Source organism: Onychomys torridus, chromosome 6 (assembly GCF_903995425.1).
Source record: "Onychomys torridus chromosome 6, mOncTor1.1, whole genome shotgun sequence".
Taxonomy (NCBI): Eukaryota; Metazoa; Chordata; class Mammalia; order Rodentia; family Cricetidae; genus Onychomys; species Onychomys torridus.
This window is the reverse complement of record NC_050448.1, coordinates 84,754,255-84,773,807: the sequence shown is the minus strand read 5'-3', so window position 1 is coordinate 84,773,807 and position 19,553 is coordinate 84,754,255. Positions and strand designations below refer to the sequence as shown.

The window sequence follows — 19,553 nt, the reverse complement described above, 5'->3', positions numbered from 1 at the left end:
ACCATTCTCCCAGAAAATCTCTCAGCCTCATAGCACCTGGTGACAGCAGATGAAAGCCAGTGCGAAGGAATGGATTTGGCCCGTGTGCCTTCAAAAGGCCAAATGCAATTAGAGTGAATTAAAATAATCTGCTTGAGTAGATTAGCTATTTTAACACCAATTCTCGGGCCTCAGAAGCGAACCTCGGTTGGCCGCTGGCAGGCTGCTGGCAGATGACTGATAACATCATACTTAACTTTAAGACTTGGCTGTGAAATTTGGCCCAGTGTGGATTTTGTGTTTTGTCAGGCCTATGAAGGTGGGAGAGGATTCCTGCTGGGATGCTCTGAGTTCTAGCTCAGTGACTTGCAGGTTGTGTGACCTTGGACACGCTAGCCATTTCATCCCGTGGACAGCCAGCTTGACCATGGAAAAAACAAGTGCTCTGTTTGCCTCCTGGGGGCTATGGAGCTCAAATGAGACGGGAAACTCTGAAAGCTACACAAATGGCCAGGGCAATCGGGTTCACAGATAGAATCTCTTCTGCCTCATTACCAAATCTCTGTTGACTATGCATACTGTGGATTTTACTTAACCCTCGTTCTTGCAACAAGACCCTTTGAAAGTATCATTTTTAGAGCTGAACTCACCATACATTGAGTTGGCCTATTTATCCCCCACCGACAGGACATTTATCTCTGAGACAAGGTAACAACTAAAATCATGAAGAAGAGGAGGCCCAGAGAGATAGTAAGCCTGGGCACAGAAAAACCTCCATCCTGACAGCCTTTCTTTCCTTGGTGAAACTGACGTTTAAATCCAAAGCCTTAAATTCAGGTAAAATATTAAGCTTCGGAAGGCGGGTGTGGTGGTGCACATCTGTAAATCTCAACATTTGGGGGTAGAGGCAGGGAGATCTGGGAATTCATGGATATCCTTGGCAATGATCACCAGATGACTCAGGAAAAGCACCTGCTGTTTGTTTGTTTTTAACTCAGTAAAAGCCAAGCCTGACAACCTGAGTTCAATCCCTGAGTCCCTGTGCTGCAGTTTCACGACAACTTGACACAGGCTAAAGTTCTCTGAGAGGAGGAAACCTCAATTGAGAAAATGCCTCCGGAAGATCAGGCTGTAACCAAACCTGTAAGGCATTTTCTTGATCAGTGACTGAGGGGAAGGGCCCAGCCCATTGTAGTGGGTCCATCCCTGGACTGGTGGCCCTGGGTTCCATAAGAAAGCAGGCTGAGCAAGCCATGGGGAACAAGTTAGTGAGCAGCACACCTCCATGGCTTCAGCATCAGCTCCTGCCTCCAGGTCCCTGCCCTGTTTGAGTTCCTGTCCTGACTTCCTTCCATGATGAACAGTGATATGGAAAAGTGAGCCAAATAAGCCCTTTCCTCCCCAAGCTGCTTGGGTCACGGTGTTTTATTATACTAATAGTGACCCTAAGACGGACCCATATGGTGGAAGAATAGAATTTGAGTTTTCCGAGTTGTCCTCTGGCCTCCACATGTACACCACAGCACATGCACCCACTCACACATAAACACACACAAGAAGTCGGTGTAATTTTAAAAAAGAGACTTCAGGGCTGATGGTTCAGCAGTTAAGAGCCCTTGCTACTCTTTTGGAGGACCCAGATTCAATTCCCAGACTCATAACCATCTGTAAGTCCAGTTCCAGAGGACCTGTGGGTATGAGGCATGTGCATGGTGAACCGACAGACAAGCAGAGCTCTCATATACACAAAAATAAAATAAAAAATACACACAGTTCCAAACCCAACCTGGGCTGTGTGAGACCCTGTCACAAACCAACCAACCACCCAACCACCCACCCACCCACCCAACCAACCAACCAACCAATCAACCAACCAACCAAACATTAAGGCCACAATTTGACGATCTTGTGTTCTGCATCTTCTTCCGGAACGTGAAAGTGTCAAGTTCAGGTTGCCGCCCAAGTCACACTGGTCCAGCTTGGACTTGTTTGTGCTGGGCTGACAAAACGTATTTGGCAAATATTTACAAGGGAGGAAAAGGAAAACATAGTCTACAACAGTTCTTTCTTCCTACGAAGTTTCTGGAGCCCCAGAATTGGAAACACCGTGCTCACCATGTTTCAGCAAATCTGAGATCCTGCTGCTTCTGAGGAGACACACCGCTTTTCAAACCCAGCACATGAGAAAAAGTTGCAGTCAGTTCAAATATGGCACAGTGCTTCTTTACCGTCTCAGCACTTTGATCTTGTAGATGTTAGGTGGAAAGGTAAAGCGTCTTAGGATAGCTAACACAGACTACGGCTTTTACAGAAGTAAAGCTTTGATAGGCCAGCTCAGCAGACTTCAGTCTGTCCGGTGGTCAGCCTCAGCTCCTGGCGATCATACGTGTTGTAGGGTCCTGCTTTTGTGTGGCTGGAAGGGGGACATTCATCCTGCTTTGCTTATAGATACGGTAACAATACGCGATAAGCGTGGACCGTGAAACACTCGGCGGAACAAAAGCGATCAGGACTGTGAAACACTTCTCAGAACAGAAGCCATCCATTCTGCGGTTTGATGGGCGGCCTGAAGGCCTGGAAATGCTGAGGTGCTTGCCACATCAGCTGTGTTGCCTTGTTCGAGTAGTATTTCCTGGTGTTTCGCTACATGCTTGATTTGAGGACGATGCTACCGGTATCCGGGCTGTTCTGCTCCAGGGGAAGCTGCTGGACAGCCAGTGCGCTAGCCCGGGGAAATGTGGACAGGTGTGCCTAAGGCAGCACCTCCCCTGCTGCGCTAAAGATGAAGTTTCTATGATGCGATGGGAGTTTTCAGAGTCCTTTTGTGCAGGAGGAGAGCTAGGAATAGAAGCGTGAGACAATCGCTCTGTGTGTGTGTGTGTGTGTGTGTGTGTGTGTGTGTGTGTGTGTGTGTACCAGCCTTTACATTTAGAATGTCCTTGTTCTTGAATTCTACTGTTTGGACAAGAAAATATCCTATCTTTAGTTGCTGTTGCTGTTTGTTTTTGGTTTTGGGACAGCCTTATGTACCCTGGGCTGACCTTGAACTTCTAATCCTCAAACTGAGAGCTTTGAGCGTGCTATACAAGCAGTCTACCAGCTGAGCTGCATGGCTAGCCTTAGTCTCTTCTTAGGCACCCCGTTCCTCCCTCCACGGGACATCATGTATGCGCAACAGCAGAGAGAATCACATACATGCACCAATGTACTTCTGAGGGGCTAGACCACAGCCAGGACAGAGGAAAAATGATTGAAATTAATGTAGTTCTCCTAGGGTCATTGGAATCTTTGGGTGCCATGATGCCTTGCTCCTTGCCAGGGTCCTTGGGCCGCTACTATAATGAAGGGTGTCAGTATCCCTCATACTGGGCAGGAAACTCAGTTTTTAGTCACTGACGATGGACCTCCTGCCTACCGCTCTTTCCCTTGCAGTCAGAGTACCATTATGAGTACACAGCGTGTGACAGTACCGGTTCCAGGTGGAGGGTCGCCGTGCCGCACACCCCAGGCCTGTGCACCAGCCTCCCGGACCCCGTCAAGGGCACCGAGTGCTGTAAGCAGCCTTCCTATTCCAGGGGCTCCCTGATACTTAGGCCTGACCTCGAACCCAAGCCTCTAGTCACACAAGCCAGGCTCTTCCTGCCGGGATAGATGCCGGATCTTTCTTCCAGTTAGTTCCACCCCCAACCCTTCTGGAATGTGGTGCAGAAATCTTATTTAGCCACGTGTAGTGGCAAAGGCCTTTAAGTCTAGTTCTTGGGAGGCAGAGGCAGGTGGATCTCTGTGAGTTAGAGGCCAGCCTGGTCTACAGAGTGAGCTTAGGACAGCCAGGGCTATAGAGAGAGACCTTGTCTCAAAAACCTAAAAACAAGAGCAAACAAACAAAAGAAACATTAATAGATTCAAACTGAGTATCTGAATTTGCTTTTATTTTTTAAATTCAGAACCAATGAGTATAATATAAACAATTCTAGATGTCTGGCACTCAGAGGACAGACAAGGCAGTGAGGAGGATAAGGTGTCAACCTCTGAACTCCATACGCGCACGCGCGCGCACACACACACACACACACACACACACACTCCACTTTTCTTTACTGCCTGTCTCTGATTTCTCTGATTTGTACCTACCCGCCTCAGCAGCAGCCTTGAGGCGATACTGCAGTTTGCTTTTGTTTTTGAAAAGGAAGCTGAAGAAAATGAACTTGCTTAGGTACAGGCTCCTTAAATGCACTGAGCATCAGTTCAGGGAGCAAGACTCTTGTCTGTGACCAGAAGGGCAGGGGCTGCAGCTCCCATCCCCAGGACTCCGCCCTTACAGCTTTCTACACCACCACCACCACCATCCCCCCCCCCCCCCCCCCCCCACTCCACCCCCTGCCCTGTTCTTGTAGGAATGCAAAGGGAATAACAATAAATACCCCGACTAGAGTGGAGGGATCATTGAAAGAGTTCAAAGGAGATTAAAATCAGACATTCAAATTCCAACCTCAGTTTAGCAGTGTCTGGTCCGCCCTCCCTCCTCCCTCCCTCCTTCCTCCCTCCCTCCCTCCCTTCCTTCTTTCTTTCCACCGGTCTCATATAAATGAGGCTGGCCTTGAACTCCCACCTTCTCTTCCCAAGTGGTAGGATTACTGGCAAGTCACCACCTTGTCTGACTTTAAAATCCTTTCTTCTTTTTTAAAATATCAGCTTTATTAAGACAGAACTACTTTGCTAGGTTGTTTTATTTTTCTCAATTGAGAAAGGATTCCTGTGTAGCCTTGGCTGGCCTAGACCTTGCTATATGGACAAGGCTGATCTTGAACTTACAAGAATTCCTCCTCTGCCTCCAAAGATGCCACTTCTTACAGACCGTAAATCCCATCCCTTATTAGGCAAATTTCAGGGATGATGGAATCTTTGCAGCAACTCTTTTTTGTGTTTTGTGTTTTGTTTTGTTTCTATGGGTTTGTTTGTTTTTTGAGACAGGGTTTCTCTGGCTGTCCTAGAACTCAGAGATCCACCTACCTCTGCCTCCTGAGTGCTGGGATTAAAGGCGTGCACCACCTCCACCCAGCTGTTCCCAGCAACTCTTAACCATTCACATTTTGGGAGCATTTAGAGACTGAAAAGAAAGTTCTCTCTGCAGTCTCCATGGCAACCACAGATCTGCCTTTTGTCTCTATGACTTTACTCTTGTGGCCATTTCCATGTAATATCATCACACAAGACATTCCTTAGCCCTAAATTTTAGTGGTCCAGACCCCTAGATCCCGACCCTGGAGTCCCAGCTTTAGAGTGCCTCTGACCCCATCACCCCTCCAGAGACCACGGTGTCCTCAGCACCCCTCCCCTGTCCCTGCCCTGCTTTCCAGCTTTCTCTTGCAACGCCGGAGAGTTTTTGGATATGAAGGACCAGTCCTGCAAGCCCTGCGCGGAGGGCCGCTACTCCCTTGGCACTGGCATCCGGTTTGATGAGTGGGATGAGTTGCCTCACGGTTTTGCCAGCCTCTCGGCCAACTTGGAAGTCGATGACAGCATCTCTGTGTCCACGGAGAACTGCACTTCGTGAGTCTGGGAGCCAGCCGCACAAGTCTCCTGGGGAAGGGGCTGCAGGGCATCTTGGGCACTGCTCTGTGATGCTCCTGAGGCAGGTGGGAGGAGGACAGCACACTCCCTGGAGGTGGGGGTGGGAGTGGAGACTCCTGGACGGGACTGCTCCCTTGACCCATTCTAACTTAAGCTTGCTGCTGACTGGCAGGCATCTGTGAGAGGGAGACACTTAAAGAAATAGAGGCAGGTAGATGAGGGATGACAAGCATCTATGGCCCAGGTGGTTTAAAACAAATTGGATTTCCTCTGTGAAATTTTGAGTCAGCAAATAAACTTCATTAACCCGATTAGAACACAATGTACAAAGTGTTGGGCGTCTCACTGGCTTTGGTGCCAAACATCTAAAACTGGCTTTGCATGGCATGTTGTTGTGGGTTTGGAGGGGGTCATGAATGAGAGCTTCTAACCCCCTTGAGGTCCCATGTCTTAGATACTTTTCTATAGGTGTGAAGAGACACCATGATCAAGGCAACTTATACAAGAAAGCATTTAATTGGGAGCTTGCTTACAGTTTCAGAGGGTGAGTCCAGGCAGCAGGCAGGCAATGCATGGCCCTGGAGCTGCAGCTGAGATCTTACATGTACTCCACACCTCCCAGTCCTTCTCAAACAGTTCCACCAACTAGGGATCAAGGATTCAATTATATGAGTCTGTGGGGGCCAGTATCCACCACATCCCAGTAACTAGGGAAACTCCCAGCTTAGGAGACCTTCGCCAGTCATTAAAAAGCTCAGTGCCCCCTCCCCACAGGGGTGGGGGGCTAGACAACCAAATATTTATTCTAGGTGTGCCTTTCAGGGACCTGGCACTGTGCAGGATGTTCTTTATAAAAAGTTTTTCTTGAACCTACACAGGAGCCCAGTGAAATTGGCATTGTGATTTCCTTTGCAGAGTGAAAAACCAGAGGCCCAGTGAGGTTAAGCATTCCATCTTAGTTTCCTAGCTCAAAATTGATGAGACGGGTACTCGGCCGCAGTCCCAAGCTCTCTACTGCTCTGCACTGCCCCCTTCAAATCACATGATTATGTGACAGGTATTGTCGGGGCTCCAGGGAAGAAAACATCAGGATAGACTGTTACACAAAGCAATTCTGACAATGAGTATGAAAGGGGGAAAAATATTCTTTTATACCAAAGCAAGCAAATGGACTAAAAGGACCAAAGAATTGTGTTACACTTGGATTTCTCATTCTGAAGTTTGTTTTTGTGCTCCTGGAGGTTGAACCTGGGGCCTCACCCATGCTAGCTCCCATCCCTACCTATCCTTAAATCTCCCAGAAGGACCAGTGTTTGAACCATACAGCAGACATTTAATCTTCCAATTATATTACTTGTTTGTTTTTATTGAGAAAACATCTATCTAAAACCCTAGCTGGCCTGGAACTCATTATGTAGACCAGGCTGGCCTAGAAACGCACCATGATCCACCTGCCTCTGCCCCCCTCCCAAGTGCTGGGATTAAAGGCATGTGCTACCATGCCCAGCCAATCATCCAATTTTAATATTACCTTAGAGTTCAAGTCTACATGTCACAATAACTTGGGGGGGCAGATATAGTACTAGAGAAGATGCAAGTGAGAAATGGAGGGACTATGGGTTAAAACAATCTGGCCCCCATCCTGTGTGAGCCCTAATATCAAATGTCGTTTGATGTGGGACAAGATACAGGTTATCAGTCTATCCACTCCCTCACTTCTCAACCCAGGAAGAGGAAGGATCCCACCTCTCTTTGGGGACTGCAGTGAGAGGGAGAGGGATCATTGTCTCTCATTGCGGCAGGATGTGTGTAGATTAATAACAGCTTGCATTTCCAAGGCACAGACCATCATGGAGCCTGGATCTTAAGGCATCCAGAAGTGTCTTTAGGAGTGAGAGAGGATTTCTCTTCTGTAGAAATGGACACTTGGAGAGATTTCAAAAGTCAGTAATTGAGCTGGCGCTGTAAACACAGCTCTTCGGTTTTCCTGTGTGCAGTCCCACTTACTTCCCACTTAGCTGGACCAGCATCCCCCCACCCCCCCCCCCCCCCCCCCCCGTTTGATCCACCTTGCAACCTCCCAACTGCTCTTGGGCTTCCCCTTCCTGCCTCCTCCAGGCCATGTCCACGCAGCAGCCAGAATGACGAATACATGTCCAAACACAATAGTTTCCTGCTCAGAACTCTGGGTTCCGAGGCCACCCATAGCTCTTGGGATAAGAGCCAGTAACTTCCCACAGCCCAAGGAGGCGACTGATCTACTCTGCTCTCTGCCCGTTTTGCCTGCACCTCTTGAACATCTTCCTTGCTGCAGCCACACCAGCTGCTGGGATGCTTTCCTCCTGGAACCTTTGAGTCGCTCTTCTGTGGGCCTTTTCCTAGCTGTCTTACTTGACCCTTACGTCTCAGAGTAAAGGTCACTTCCTCTAAGAAACCACCCCCGAACTGGGAGACTCCTAAAACAGACTCTGAGATCACCTTGTCATTCTTGAGACCATGCTTAGCATGGTGTTTCTATGTGATTAATTGTATTAGTCACATTTCTGTTCCCTCAACTGGGAACAGAGTTCAAGCCCTAAGCAGGAGAGGACGGAGTGTCTTGGTCTCTGTTGTGTCTCTAGCATCCAACATATCATTTGCCACAAAACAGACACAGAACTAACCACAGGGAAGAGGACAGACAAAATGAACAGTCTCCATGTCTGTCAGGACCCCCAGAGTCATCCACGGCCTGGACAAAGGCACTGGAAACGGTCTGCTGTCAGACACTGAGGTCTCGAGAGGGAATCGGAGTAACGAAGAAGTGTTCCAGTTCCATTTCTGTTGCTGTGATAAAATACCCTGAGAAACGGCAACTTGTGTGTGGGTAGACGGTGTGGGGACACGTGTTTATTTCTACTCACAACTCCAGGTTACTGTCTGTCACTGAGAAGCAAGGTGACAGGAACTTGAAACAGCTATCTTATCATATTCACAGAGCAGAGAGAAACAAACACAGACATGCTTGCTTGCTTATGCTTAGCTAGCTTTCTGCACTCTTACACAGTGCAGGGTCCGCTGCCTAGGGAATAGTGCTGCTCACGATGGTCTGTCTGCTCCTTCTACATTAATAAGCAATCATCCCCCATAGACATGCCCTCGGATCAACCTGATTTGGATACTTCCTTATGAAGACTCACTTCCTGGAAGCTGGAGAGATGGCTCAGTGGTTAAGAGCATTTGACGTTCTTACAAAGAACCTACATTCAGTCCCCAGCACTCACGTGATAGCTCACAACTGTCTGTAACCCCATGAACCTGTGCCCTCTTCTGACTTCCATGGGCACTACACACATGGTGTGTATGCAGACAAAACACTCACACAAATACAACTTTTTAAAAAAGTCTTTTCCAGGTGATTATTCTATATTATCTTTGTCAAGTTGACTCTTAAAACTAACCAGCACAGCATGGGATATGGTGTTGGGTGTTAGTGGATAAGAAAGAACAGCAGGCCAAATACCGTAACTGTGAACAAGCTCACAGCTCACTGGCCCATAGCTAGTCTAACCTTAGTCCTCAATTTCCTCCTCTTAAAAAAACCATGATAAAGCTGGGTGTGGTGGTGCACACCTTTAATCATGGGTCTCAAGAGGCCGGTGGACCTCGGTGAATTCAAGGGCTGACTGGTTTCCACAGTGAGTGCCAGGCAAACGGGTGTACTGTGAGAATATCTTAAAAACAAACAATGGTGCTAAAAATTTATAATAGTACTGTTGTTTTTGTTTTTCAAGACAAGTTTTCTCTGTGTAGTCCTGGCTGTCCTGGAACTTGCACTGTAGACCAGGCTGGCCTTGAACTCAGAGATCTGCCTGCCTCTGCCTCCCAAGTTCTGGGATTTAAAGGCATGCACCAATCAGGCCCAGCTAATAGAATGTTGTAATGATTAAATAAGAGTGTACATGTAAAAGTTATAGCCAGGTATGGTTGTTTGAATAGGAATGGCCCCCATGGAGTCATGTGTTTGAATGCTTGGCCCATAGGGAGTGGCACTATTAGGTGGTGTGACCTAGTTGGAGGGAGTATGTCACTGTGGAGAGGGACTTTGAGGTCTTACATACTGAAGCTATGCCCAGTGTGGCACACAGTCTCCTTCTGCTGCCTGTGGATCAGGAAGTAGAACTCTTAGCTCCTTCTCTAGCACTATGCTGACATTCTTGCCATGATGAGAATGGACTAAACCTCTGAAACCGTTCAATGTTTTCATTTATAAGGGTTGCCATGGTCATGGTGTCTCTTCGCAGCAATAGAAACCTTAACTCAGACACCAGGTGTTCTGACATATTCCTCTGAACCCAGCACTTGGGGCTTTGGGGTGGGAGGATAGAGAGTTTCAGGCCGGGGCTGTATAGTATGGCCCTGTCTTAAGAAAACAAAGGTGAGCTGGAGAGATGGTTCAGTAGTTAAGAGCACTGGCTGTTCTTCCAGAAGACTGGGTTAGAGTCACAGTGCCCACATGGTGGCTCACAACCACCTGTAACTCTAGTTCTAGGGAATCCAGTGCCCTCTCTGACCTCTGTGGGCATGAGGCATGCATGTAGTGCACAGACATACACTCAGGCAAAACACCCATACACATAAAATAAAAATAAATACATCTAAAGGAATTTTAAGAAGACAGCAAAGGCTTAGAATGTGTAGCTTAGTGGTAGGACATGTGCCAGCACATTCAAGGCCTTGGATCCAATTCCAGATCCCCAGCACCGATCAAGGGGTTAAGGAGAGGATCTAGTGCAATGGCTCTGGCATTAGAAATCAATCAAGGGTTGGGGATTTAGCACAGTGGTAAGGTGCTTGGCTAGCAAGCTCAAGGCCCTGGGTTCAGTCCTCAGCTCTGGGGGAAAAAAAATCAATCAAATGTTGGTATTACTGACTATGAAGTGTCTTCACAGGGACAACACCAGCAAACACCAAAGCTGTGATGCATTTTGCAAATGTAACCCACTTATGGCATTCTTTTAATTATTCATTAAACTTCAAGAGTTATTTATAGCTGATACCGTGAAGTATATTAGCATTAAATGTCTCTTTCAATACTGTTAAGTGAGCTGGGTCATTTTGGAAGAATTTGATTTGTTTCCATTTTGATTATAATACTGACTGTTGCTGAGCAGAGGCAGGTGGATCTCTGAGTTCAAGACCAGCCTGGTCTACAGAGTGAGTTCCAGGACAGCCAAGGCTACACAGAGAAACCTTGTCTCAAAAACAAACAAACAAACAACAACAACAACAACAAAACAAAAGAGATGACAGTTGATTGTAAGACTATGTGGGTTAGGCAGACATGGGGAAACATGATGCAGTAGCTTCAGATTCTCTTGAATTGTGAAGCAGCTGGGAGTCTTGGGCTAGTCTTGGGCAAAACAGAAACTGCAGAATTGTCTCATTTGCCCTTTTCTCACATTATTTGTTCGATCCCCTGAGGTCCTTGGGTGCCAGGCCCAGAGCTGGAGACTGAGGGATACATTATTATACGAGACAAGGTTGGTTTCTGTCCTCTCAGAATCCACAGGCTAGCCAGGAAGACAGGTAGATGAAGAATTCAAGCATGGCTGGAAGAGGACACCAGATTGCAAGAAAGCTTCAGAAAACATGCATAGCTTCATCAGCAATCAAGAAAATAAGATTGAAAGCCCAACTTGACACTGAATTCCCCACCACGTCATACGGCAACATAAAGTCTTTAGTTTCAAATGTGTAGAGGATGCCGAGCAACAGGAAGCCTCTTACATTTCCAGCTGGTGTAAATTGATACACTTTTGGGGAACAAGGTGGCAGTCAAGCTGGTAGTTTGCACCCTATGAGCCAGCAACTGCCCCCGAGCACTCCGATCAGATGTGTCAAAGAACAACAGAAACAAGAGTGTTTACAGCAGAATGTGAACACTAGTAAACAAAACAAAACAAAAACAAAAACCTAGAAGTACTCTAAATGTCCAGCAGTCGTAAACAGAGGTGGTAAATAGGTAAGTAAGTAAATAAATAAATGAAGTAGAGTAAAGACTATTAGAAAGCAGATAAAAGGAAGAGCTAGGAGTGTATAGCTCCGAGAAAGAGCACATATATAGCATAGATTAGACCCTGGGTCACACACACACACACACACACACACACACACACACACACACTACAGAAAGAAGAACTATATGCATGAGTTTGGATGAATCCCACACCATTACATACAAACCTCCCCCCCACCACTAAGTTTTGGAAAATAAAGTATGATACCATTTTCATGGCATTTGAAAACATGCCAAACACCACAAGGCAGTGTGTTGCTTGGAGATCCATACAAAGAACTTCATGAGAATGTTAAGTACCAGATTCAAGTACACCACCCCTCTTGGTAGTTGGAGAGAAATGCTAGAAGAAAGAGGAGGAGCTAGCGAAGGCCCATGGTGGCTTCCTCTGTGCTTGACTAGTTTGCTTTTAATAATGTGTATTTAGTCTTTGACAATTTTATATACATAATGTATTTTGAACACATTCATCACCCATGCCCACCCCTTACACCCTTTCCACTCCCTTTGGAACCTCTCTTATTCCCAACATGTGAGATAAATATTTATCTACCTCTATCTCTATAAGACCCAGTTTAATTAGAGCTGTTGGCATGTGCAAGCATGTGATGTTATTTATGGATCAGAGGTGACTTACCACAGGTTAGACCCATAAAGAAAAATGACCACCACCCCCCCAAAATTCCTTAGCTAGGGGTGGAGCTTCATCTACCTCACCTTCCTCCATGCTGGAATGTTGACTGGCTTGGTCTTGAACAGGCAACCACAGCTTCTGTGAGTTTTGAGTACAACACTCATGCCATGTCCAAAAGACAGGATTTCACAGCATCCCTCCCCATCCTCTGGTTCTTACATTTTTTAAACCTCCTCTTCCACAGTGTCCCTCACTCTTGGTAGAGAAAGTCATATAGCTGTTTCATTTAGAGCTGAACATTCAACTGTCACTTGTTCTTAGCACTTTGACTGACTGTGAGTCTCTTGCCCACTGCAAAAAGGAGCTTCTCTGACCAAGGTTGACAGCCCTAAATGGAACATCCATGTGACCTTCTCTGTCACTGATGACTTTTCTCCCCCAACAACCTGCATAGTACCTTCCAACGCTATGAAAGCTATACTGTGTTGGATTTCTTATACTATGCGGTAGATAGATGTATGCTTATTTTATCTATGCATAGTTCTTAAGTGGTTGATAATACATTAAAATTTTAAGGTAGAATGGAATTATGGAAAGAAAACAAAGCTCAGAGCGTTCTTGCAGAAGCAGATAAAATCAAGGAACACTTTTTTTTTTTTTTGGACAGGGTATCACTATATATCCCTGGTTGACCTGGAACTCACTATGTAGACCAGGATGGACTTGGACTCTCAGAGATCCGCCTGTTTCTGCCTCTGAAGTACTGGAATTAAAGGTGTACATGGCCATGCTTTATACAAGGATGACTTCTTAACATTAAGTAGCATTTATTTAATGATCATATCATATTATTTATTTGTTTGCTTATTTGTTTATTATAAGACTGGAGGAAGAATTGACCAAAGAGAAGGAGGAAGACGCTAGTTCGGGGGAGAGGGCAAATCCAGGGGTAGAAAAGTTTGGCACAGGAACTGATAGAAATTCCATAGGTCTGCCATAGAAAGTGTAGGCCTGGAATGTGTGCCCTATCCCAAGAGCAACAGGGAATCTTCATGGTTTAGAACACTGAAGCGATTTGGTCATGTTTTCCTTCTGGACGTTTCCAACCAGTGTGAAGAGGGATTGGAGGGTGCAGGGCCAGACACAATGTAAAGGCTATTCAAGAGATAATGTGGTAGAGAGGGAGGAGGAGCCACTGGGTCAGTGGATAGAGTGAGCTGGAACAACATGACAAGACTGACCATCTCTGGTTCTCCTGCCACCAGCGTCTGAGGAAAGCAGTGTACATGTAGCATTGTAAGGTAGCGTTTCTGGAAAAACAAGTGGGGTTAGACTGGATGAACTTCCGAGTTCTTTGGGATATGTTTCTTTATGGATCTTGACAACTTTGAGATTAAGCAGGGTGGGGTTTTTTTTGTTTATTTTTTGTTTGTTTGTTTTGTTTTGATTTTCTTGATAGGGTCTCTCTGTAGCTTTGGTGCCTGTCCTGGAACTCACTCTGTAGACCAGGCTGGCCTCAAACTCACAGAGATCCGCCTGGCTCTGCCTCCCAAGTGCTAGGATCAAAGGTGTGCACCACCACCACCCAATGGGATTAAGCAGTTTTTAATTTGAACCCCAGACTTGTCACTTGAAGGCTTTGTGGTATTGGCCAAGGTACTCTCCAAGCCTCCATTTTCTTATCTATTAAAAGGAAAAAAGATGGTTCTTCCTGTTACTGATGAACATAAATCATGAATATGAAACATACAGCTTGTAGCTGGTTGATGTGAAGCTTCCCATGGCTGACTTTACCTGCCATCCACCATGGAGGCACACCCAGCTAGTTTTACTGTCTTGTTGGCCGTGCCTCAGGCCCCTTGATCTGCCCCAGAGCACCTGGTGTTGTTACCCTTCCATGAGCACGTTCAGGTCTTTATTAGTTACTGTGAAGAGACACCAGACCAAGGCAACTCTTAAAAGAAGATATTTAATTGGGGGCTTGTTTAGTCCATGACCATCATGGTGGGAAGCAGGCATGACACTGGAGCAGTTGCTGAGAGCTTTACATCCTGATCCACAGAGGAAGACTGGCCTGGCATGGACTTTTGAAAGCTCAAAAACTACCCCTATGACACACCTCCTCCAACAAAGCCACACCTTCCAATCCTTCCCAAACAGTTCCACAAACCGGGGACCAAGCATTCAAATATATGAGCCTCTGGGGACCATGCTCATTCAAACCACTACAAAGGTACAAGTTTTAGCTTTTGACTCCTAAGTCTGGAATTTCCCAGAACCCCCAACAGGAGAACATGGAACCTAACACATGGCACAAAGCCTTGTGGGGTGTGCTGCTGCCATAACTCTTGGTCCCTGTTCTTTCGCAGGTCCAAGTGGGTTCCCCGGGGAGACTACATCGCTTCCAACACGGATGAATGCACAGCCACTCTGATGTATGCCGTCAACCTGAAGCAGTCTGGCACAGTTAACTTTGAGTACTACTACCCAGACTCCAGCATCGTCTTTGAGTTTTTTGTAAGCTCCTAGCTGGGAGGGAAGGAGGGAGAGAGGGAGGAAGGAAGGGAGGGAGGGAGGGAGGAAGAGAGGGAGGGAGGGAGGGAGGGGAGGGTTTGGAGAGAGGCCAGGACTCGCTGAGGCTCAGATTCGTTCTTAGGAATCAACCACAGGTGTAGCCATGTTTGGAAAGCTTTTTGGTTTTCACTCTAGAGAAAGCTGTGAGCAAAATGAGCTGAGGCCTGGGGAGCTGAGGAGAAAGGGCACACAGCACAGGACACTGAGGGTGAGGACAGAGCCTGTGAACTTCTAGGTGTTTTGTCCTGTTCAGACTCACTGCGACATGCAAGTGGCTGAACTGTAAATTCTTTCTCTGGGGTCTGTGTTCAGACATTGTTGTGTGTAGCTTATGTTCTCAGCTTGGTCCTAGAGGGAATTGGCAGCGCCTCTTCCATAAGAACAGTGTTGTAGGGCACCACGCAGCATGGAGTGAGGCCCTCATCTCCCCAGGAAGCTGAGCCTCTCATCCCAAACCCCTTCTGCCTCAGGTCCAGAATGACCAGTGCCAGCCCAATGAGGATGACTCCAGGTGGATGAAAACTACGGAGAAAGGATGGGAATTCCACAGTGTGAGCATCGCACCAGCCACACCCACGGTCCCAGAGGAGGGGCCAAGGACCCTAAAGGGGAGGAGCTCCAGCGCCCATAGAGGGAGGAGTCTAAGATGCGGCAGATTCAGGGATTCCTCTCCTCATGGCTGATGGATTAGGCTGTGTGGTGGCCAGTTTGCTCCTATGACTTCATCCCAGGAGCCAGAGCTCTCCAGCCTTGGGGCTGGGTTTTCTGTAAAACCAGAGAATGATGGAATGCCAGTCTCCCCTACGGTCAGTCCCTCTGGTCCTATTATGATCTCTATAAGAGATGCTTATAGAATATAAGATGCAAGGATCTTGTATCAAGGATCGGGGAAGCATGGGAGAGGGTTAGAAAGACAAAGCTTCAAGAGGCCAAGCTGAGGAAGAGGAAGAAAAGGGTCAGAATAGGCTCTCTAGGAGGCAATTAGCAATGCCCATTTTTGTGATGAATTAACACCTACCTTATGTCTTTTTTAAGGTTGAGCTAAACAGAGGCAATAATGTCCTCTATTGGAGAACCACGGCTTTCTCAGTGTGGTCCAAAGTGTCCAAGCCTGTGCTTGTGAGAAATATTGCCATAACAGGTACAAAGAACAGGCTTGGACCTGGGGTCTGCTGCTGGCTTCCTGGACTCTTGGCTTCTAACAGGGGTGGGGTTGGGGGTGGGTGGGTGGGGTGGGTGAGCTCTGGTCCCCAGGGCCTTGGTGTCTCGGCCCAATCTTTATCTTCTATGCCATTCTTTCTCCCTAGGGGTGGCTTACACTTCAGAATGTTTCCCCTGCAAGCCTGGCACATACGCCGCCAAGCAGGGCTCCTCTTTCTGCAAGCTTTGTCCAGCCAACTCTTACTCAAATAAAGGAGAAACTTCTTGCCATCCCTGTGATGCTGACAAATACTCAGGTGAGTTTGGGGGGGGGCAGGGTGTAGAGGAGGAGTGGGGTACCAGTAAACCCACAAAAGAAAGCAGGAGACCCATCCTACTGGCCTATTACTGAAGACAGTAATTCTTGGCTGTGTTTGTTGTTGTTGTTGTTGCTTGCCTGCTTTGGTAGGGGAAGGGTATTAAAATAGGGTCTTGTGTAGCCCATACGGGCTTGAACCTCAGTATGTAGCAGAGGCTGGTTTTGGGCTTGAACCTCAGTATGTAGCAGAGGCTGGTTTTGAGTTTCCTTCTTTCTTTTTTCTTTCCTTTTCATTTGTTTGTTTGTTTAGAGACAGGGTCAGACTGTGTAGCCCTGGCTGCCTGGCACTCTGTAAACCAGGTTGGCCTCAAACACAGAGATCCACCTGCATCTGCCTCCTGAGTGCAGGGATTAAAGGCGTGCGCCACCGCACCTAGCTTGGCTTTGAATTTTTGCCCACTCTGCTTTTACCTCCCAAGTGCTGAGATTATAGGCAAAAGTCACCATGCCTAAAGGGTTTTTTTTTTCTGTTGTTTTTGTTTGTTTGTTTGTTTTGTTGTTTTGTTTTTGGTTTTTCGAGACAGGGTTTCTGTGTTCCTTTGGAGCCTGTCCTGGAACTCGCTCTGTAGACCAGGCTGGCCTCAAGCTCACAGACATGCGCTTGCCTCTGCCTCCTGAGTGCTGGGATTGAAGGTGTGTGCCATGAACACCTGTCTCTAATAGATTAAAAAAAAAAAAAAACTATTCAACTTTAATTTTTGATGACAAGTAGTAATTTCATATGTATTGATAAACCAGCCTGCCTCCATCTTGGACTTGAAAGCCATCTTATAATAAAGACAAACTAGGTTCATTCTCGTTTATGATTAAATCTCTATTTCTCATAGATTAGGCTATGCCCCACCTGTAACCATAACTGCAGATGGTTCAGTACTGTCCGTTCCAGGAAATGGCAACCATGTCTTTGTTTCAAAAAGTTGTTATTATCATCTTGCAGCCCTACCTTTGATTCAAAGGGTTATTATGACTGCCTTGTTATAGTCTTCCTCAACCCTGCTCATTTGCCTGCCAAATTCCCCATTTGAAAACCCCCTACCCCTGAGCTATGAAAACTATTATCTTGCCCAAGTTCAATGCTGACTTCTTGAACCCCACCTTATGGAGAGACAACCAATGTACACAAATTTTTAAAAAGCTTGCTTTAATTAATTTGGCCGTGGTTTGGGATGGTGGTCTTTCTCCTTGAATCTTCGGGATTAACAATATGTGTGAGGTACAATGTAATATTTCAATTCTTGCCTACCTTGTAGAGTGATCAAATCAGGCTATAATCATAACCATTTTTTTTTTTGTTTTGTTTTTTCGAGACAGGGTTTCCCTGTGTAGCTTTGCGCCTTTCCTGGAATTCAGTCTGTAGCTCAGGCTGGCCTCAAACTCACAGAGATCCTTCTGGCTCTGCCTCCCAAGTGCTGGGATTAAAGGCATGCGCCCCCACCGTCCGGCCAATCATAACCATTTTTACAGCAGAGGCTGAAGAAGGAAGTTGGGCTCTGACCAGTCTAAGTGGTGTCCACTGGAGCAGGCAGGCTTTTTCACTGGCCGCTTTTGTGTTGTTGAGACAAGTCTCAATGCTCTAGAGCAGAGTGGGGAGGAGCCTCCAAAAGCATCCTCATTTGGAAAACAGGACCTGGGGCTGGAGAGCAACTCAGTGGTTTAAAGTGTGCACGCACTGCTCTTGCATAAGACCTGGGTTAGGTCTCCCAGAACCCATGGCATCCATGTGGAGCTGCTCATAATTGCCTGTAATTCCAGCCTTCCTGGGCACTGCACTCACATGCATAATCCCAACCCACAAATATACATTTTTAAACTTTAATCATTTCTTCTAAGAGAAGGAAAAAACAAGACCTGGTCATTTAAGGATATGTCAGAACACTGGTGTAAGATAGGTAATGTTACCAAAGAGCACTCTGCTCACACAGCCCAGTGCTGGGTACCAGTCTAGACTCCAGGGTAGGTTGTGAGACAAGAAGGCAGAGGAAGGGGTCCGGTCTGCTCTTTCCCCTAGGAACCCTCATCACGACTCTTTCTTCCCCTTCTTATACAAAACATGTACAAACCCAGCACAAGGCCTATTGGTATAGACCCACAGCCCTCGCAGACAGTCCCAGGTGTCACATGGGTGTTAGGAGGTGTGGTTGTTTACCCAGGACCAGCTGTTGACCTGTGACGTGTTTACTTCTACCACTCCTGATACAAAAGCCCTGTTTGTCTACACAGATCTTGCCAAACTTGTGTAGTTTTTCAGCCAGACAAGAAGGTTAGATCTGGGAGGGAGTTTCTCACCAAACCCCTAAATTCCTGCTTTTACACTGTAATTCCCCCCTCCCTGCTCCACCTCTGTCAATGGAGGCCTTTGTGGGTCTGGCTTTGGCTCAGTTCCTAACCCAGCAATTGTGTAACGGCTTGAATGACAAGGTGGTTGTAGAAAAACCATGTCAATGCTGGGTAAACTGATTTCTAGCCGAGAGTTGGCATGAAATTGTTCATCAAGGGGCTGAAATCTCTAAGCTGTTCTTCTGTCACTGGGTTCTGAATCTGCCCCTTTGACCACCTCACCGCTTGAAGTTCAGAGAAAGTCACAGGTACTGGGAGAGCTGCAAAGAGAGTCTAAGAGTCTAGCATGGAATGGGCGTGAAGGCAGTGGTTGGAGATCAGTTCACACACACACACACACACACACACACACACACACACACACACACATATACCCTGAGTGCCTATGAGAACTGGCCTTGGTGCCGCGGCCAGAGCCGGTGACTGTCCTCCAGGTTGAACCAAAAAGCAGAAACCTGGCTATAGGAACACACAAATGTTGCAACTCCCCATGGTGCAATCCTGATATCCTAAGGACCAGGCTGGGAATGCTGAGTGCAGCATGCCGTGGAGGCAGAGAAAGAGAAGAAGAGGCTGGAGGAGCGCCTTCACTGGCTGAGATCTTACACGATGAATCTACAGTTTCATGGGATCAAGATATTTAGGGTGGAAACGATATAAGGCGAACTAGAAAGGTATTGGAATCATTCAGCATGATAGGTCAGGTCAACTCCTTTGTGCTGTGTTAAATGCTAGTAGTCCATTTCCTAATAGAAGTACATAAGATTTAAGAGCAGGGCCTCCAGAACACACTCACCAGGTTCAAGTCTCAGCTTTACCACTCATTAGCTGTGACACCTAGGTGTAGTAATACTCTCTCGTCGGGACCACCAGCCTGCAAA

General features: G+C 46.8%; 1 protein-coding gene across 3 annotated transcripts in view; it reads left to right on the top strand.

Moving 5' to 3' along the window:
- Elapor1 (endosome-lysosome associated apoptosis and autophagy regulator 1) overlaps positions 1 to 19,553 on the top strand; it is an 89,183-nt gene that overhangs the window by 38,047 nt on the left and 31,583 nt on the right. For 2 of the 3 annotated variants that reach the window (XM_036189854.1, XM_036189853.1), the window contains exons 2-7: positions 3,412 to 3,532; positions 5,337 to 5,529; positions 14,612 to 14,759; positions 15,287 to 15,367; positions 15,852 to 15,957; positions 16,124 to 16,273. In XM_036189854.1, the coding sequence (XP_036045747.1) occupies positions 3,412 to 3,532; positions 5,337 to 5,529; positions 14,612 to 14,759; positions 15,287 to 15,367; positions 15,852 to 15,957; positions 16,124 to 16,273 (799 nt within the window). The remainder of the gene's footprint in view (positions 1 to 3,411; positions 3,533 to 5,336; positions 5,530 to 14,611; positions 14,760 to 15,286; positions 15,368 to 15,851; positions 15,958 to 16,123; positions 16,274 to 19,553) is intronic. The other variant, XM_036189855.1, reaches the window with a different exon arrangement.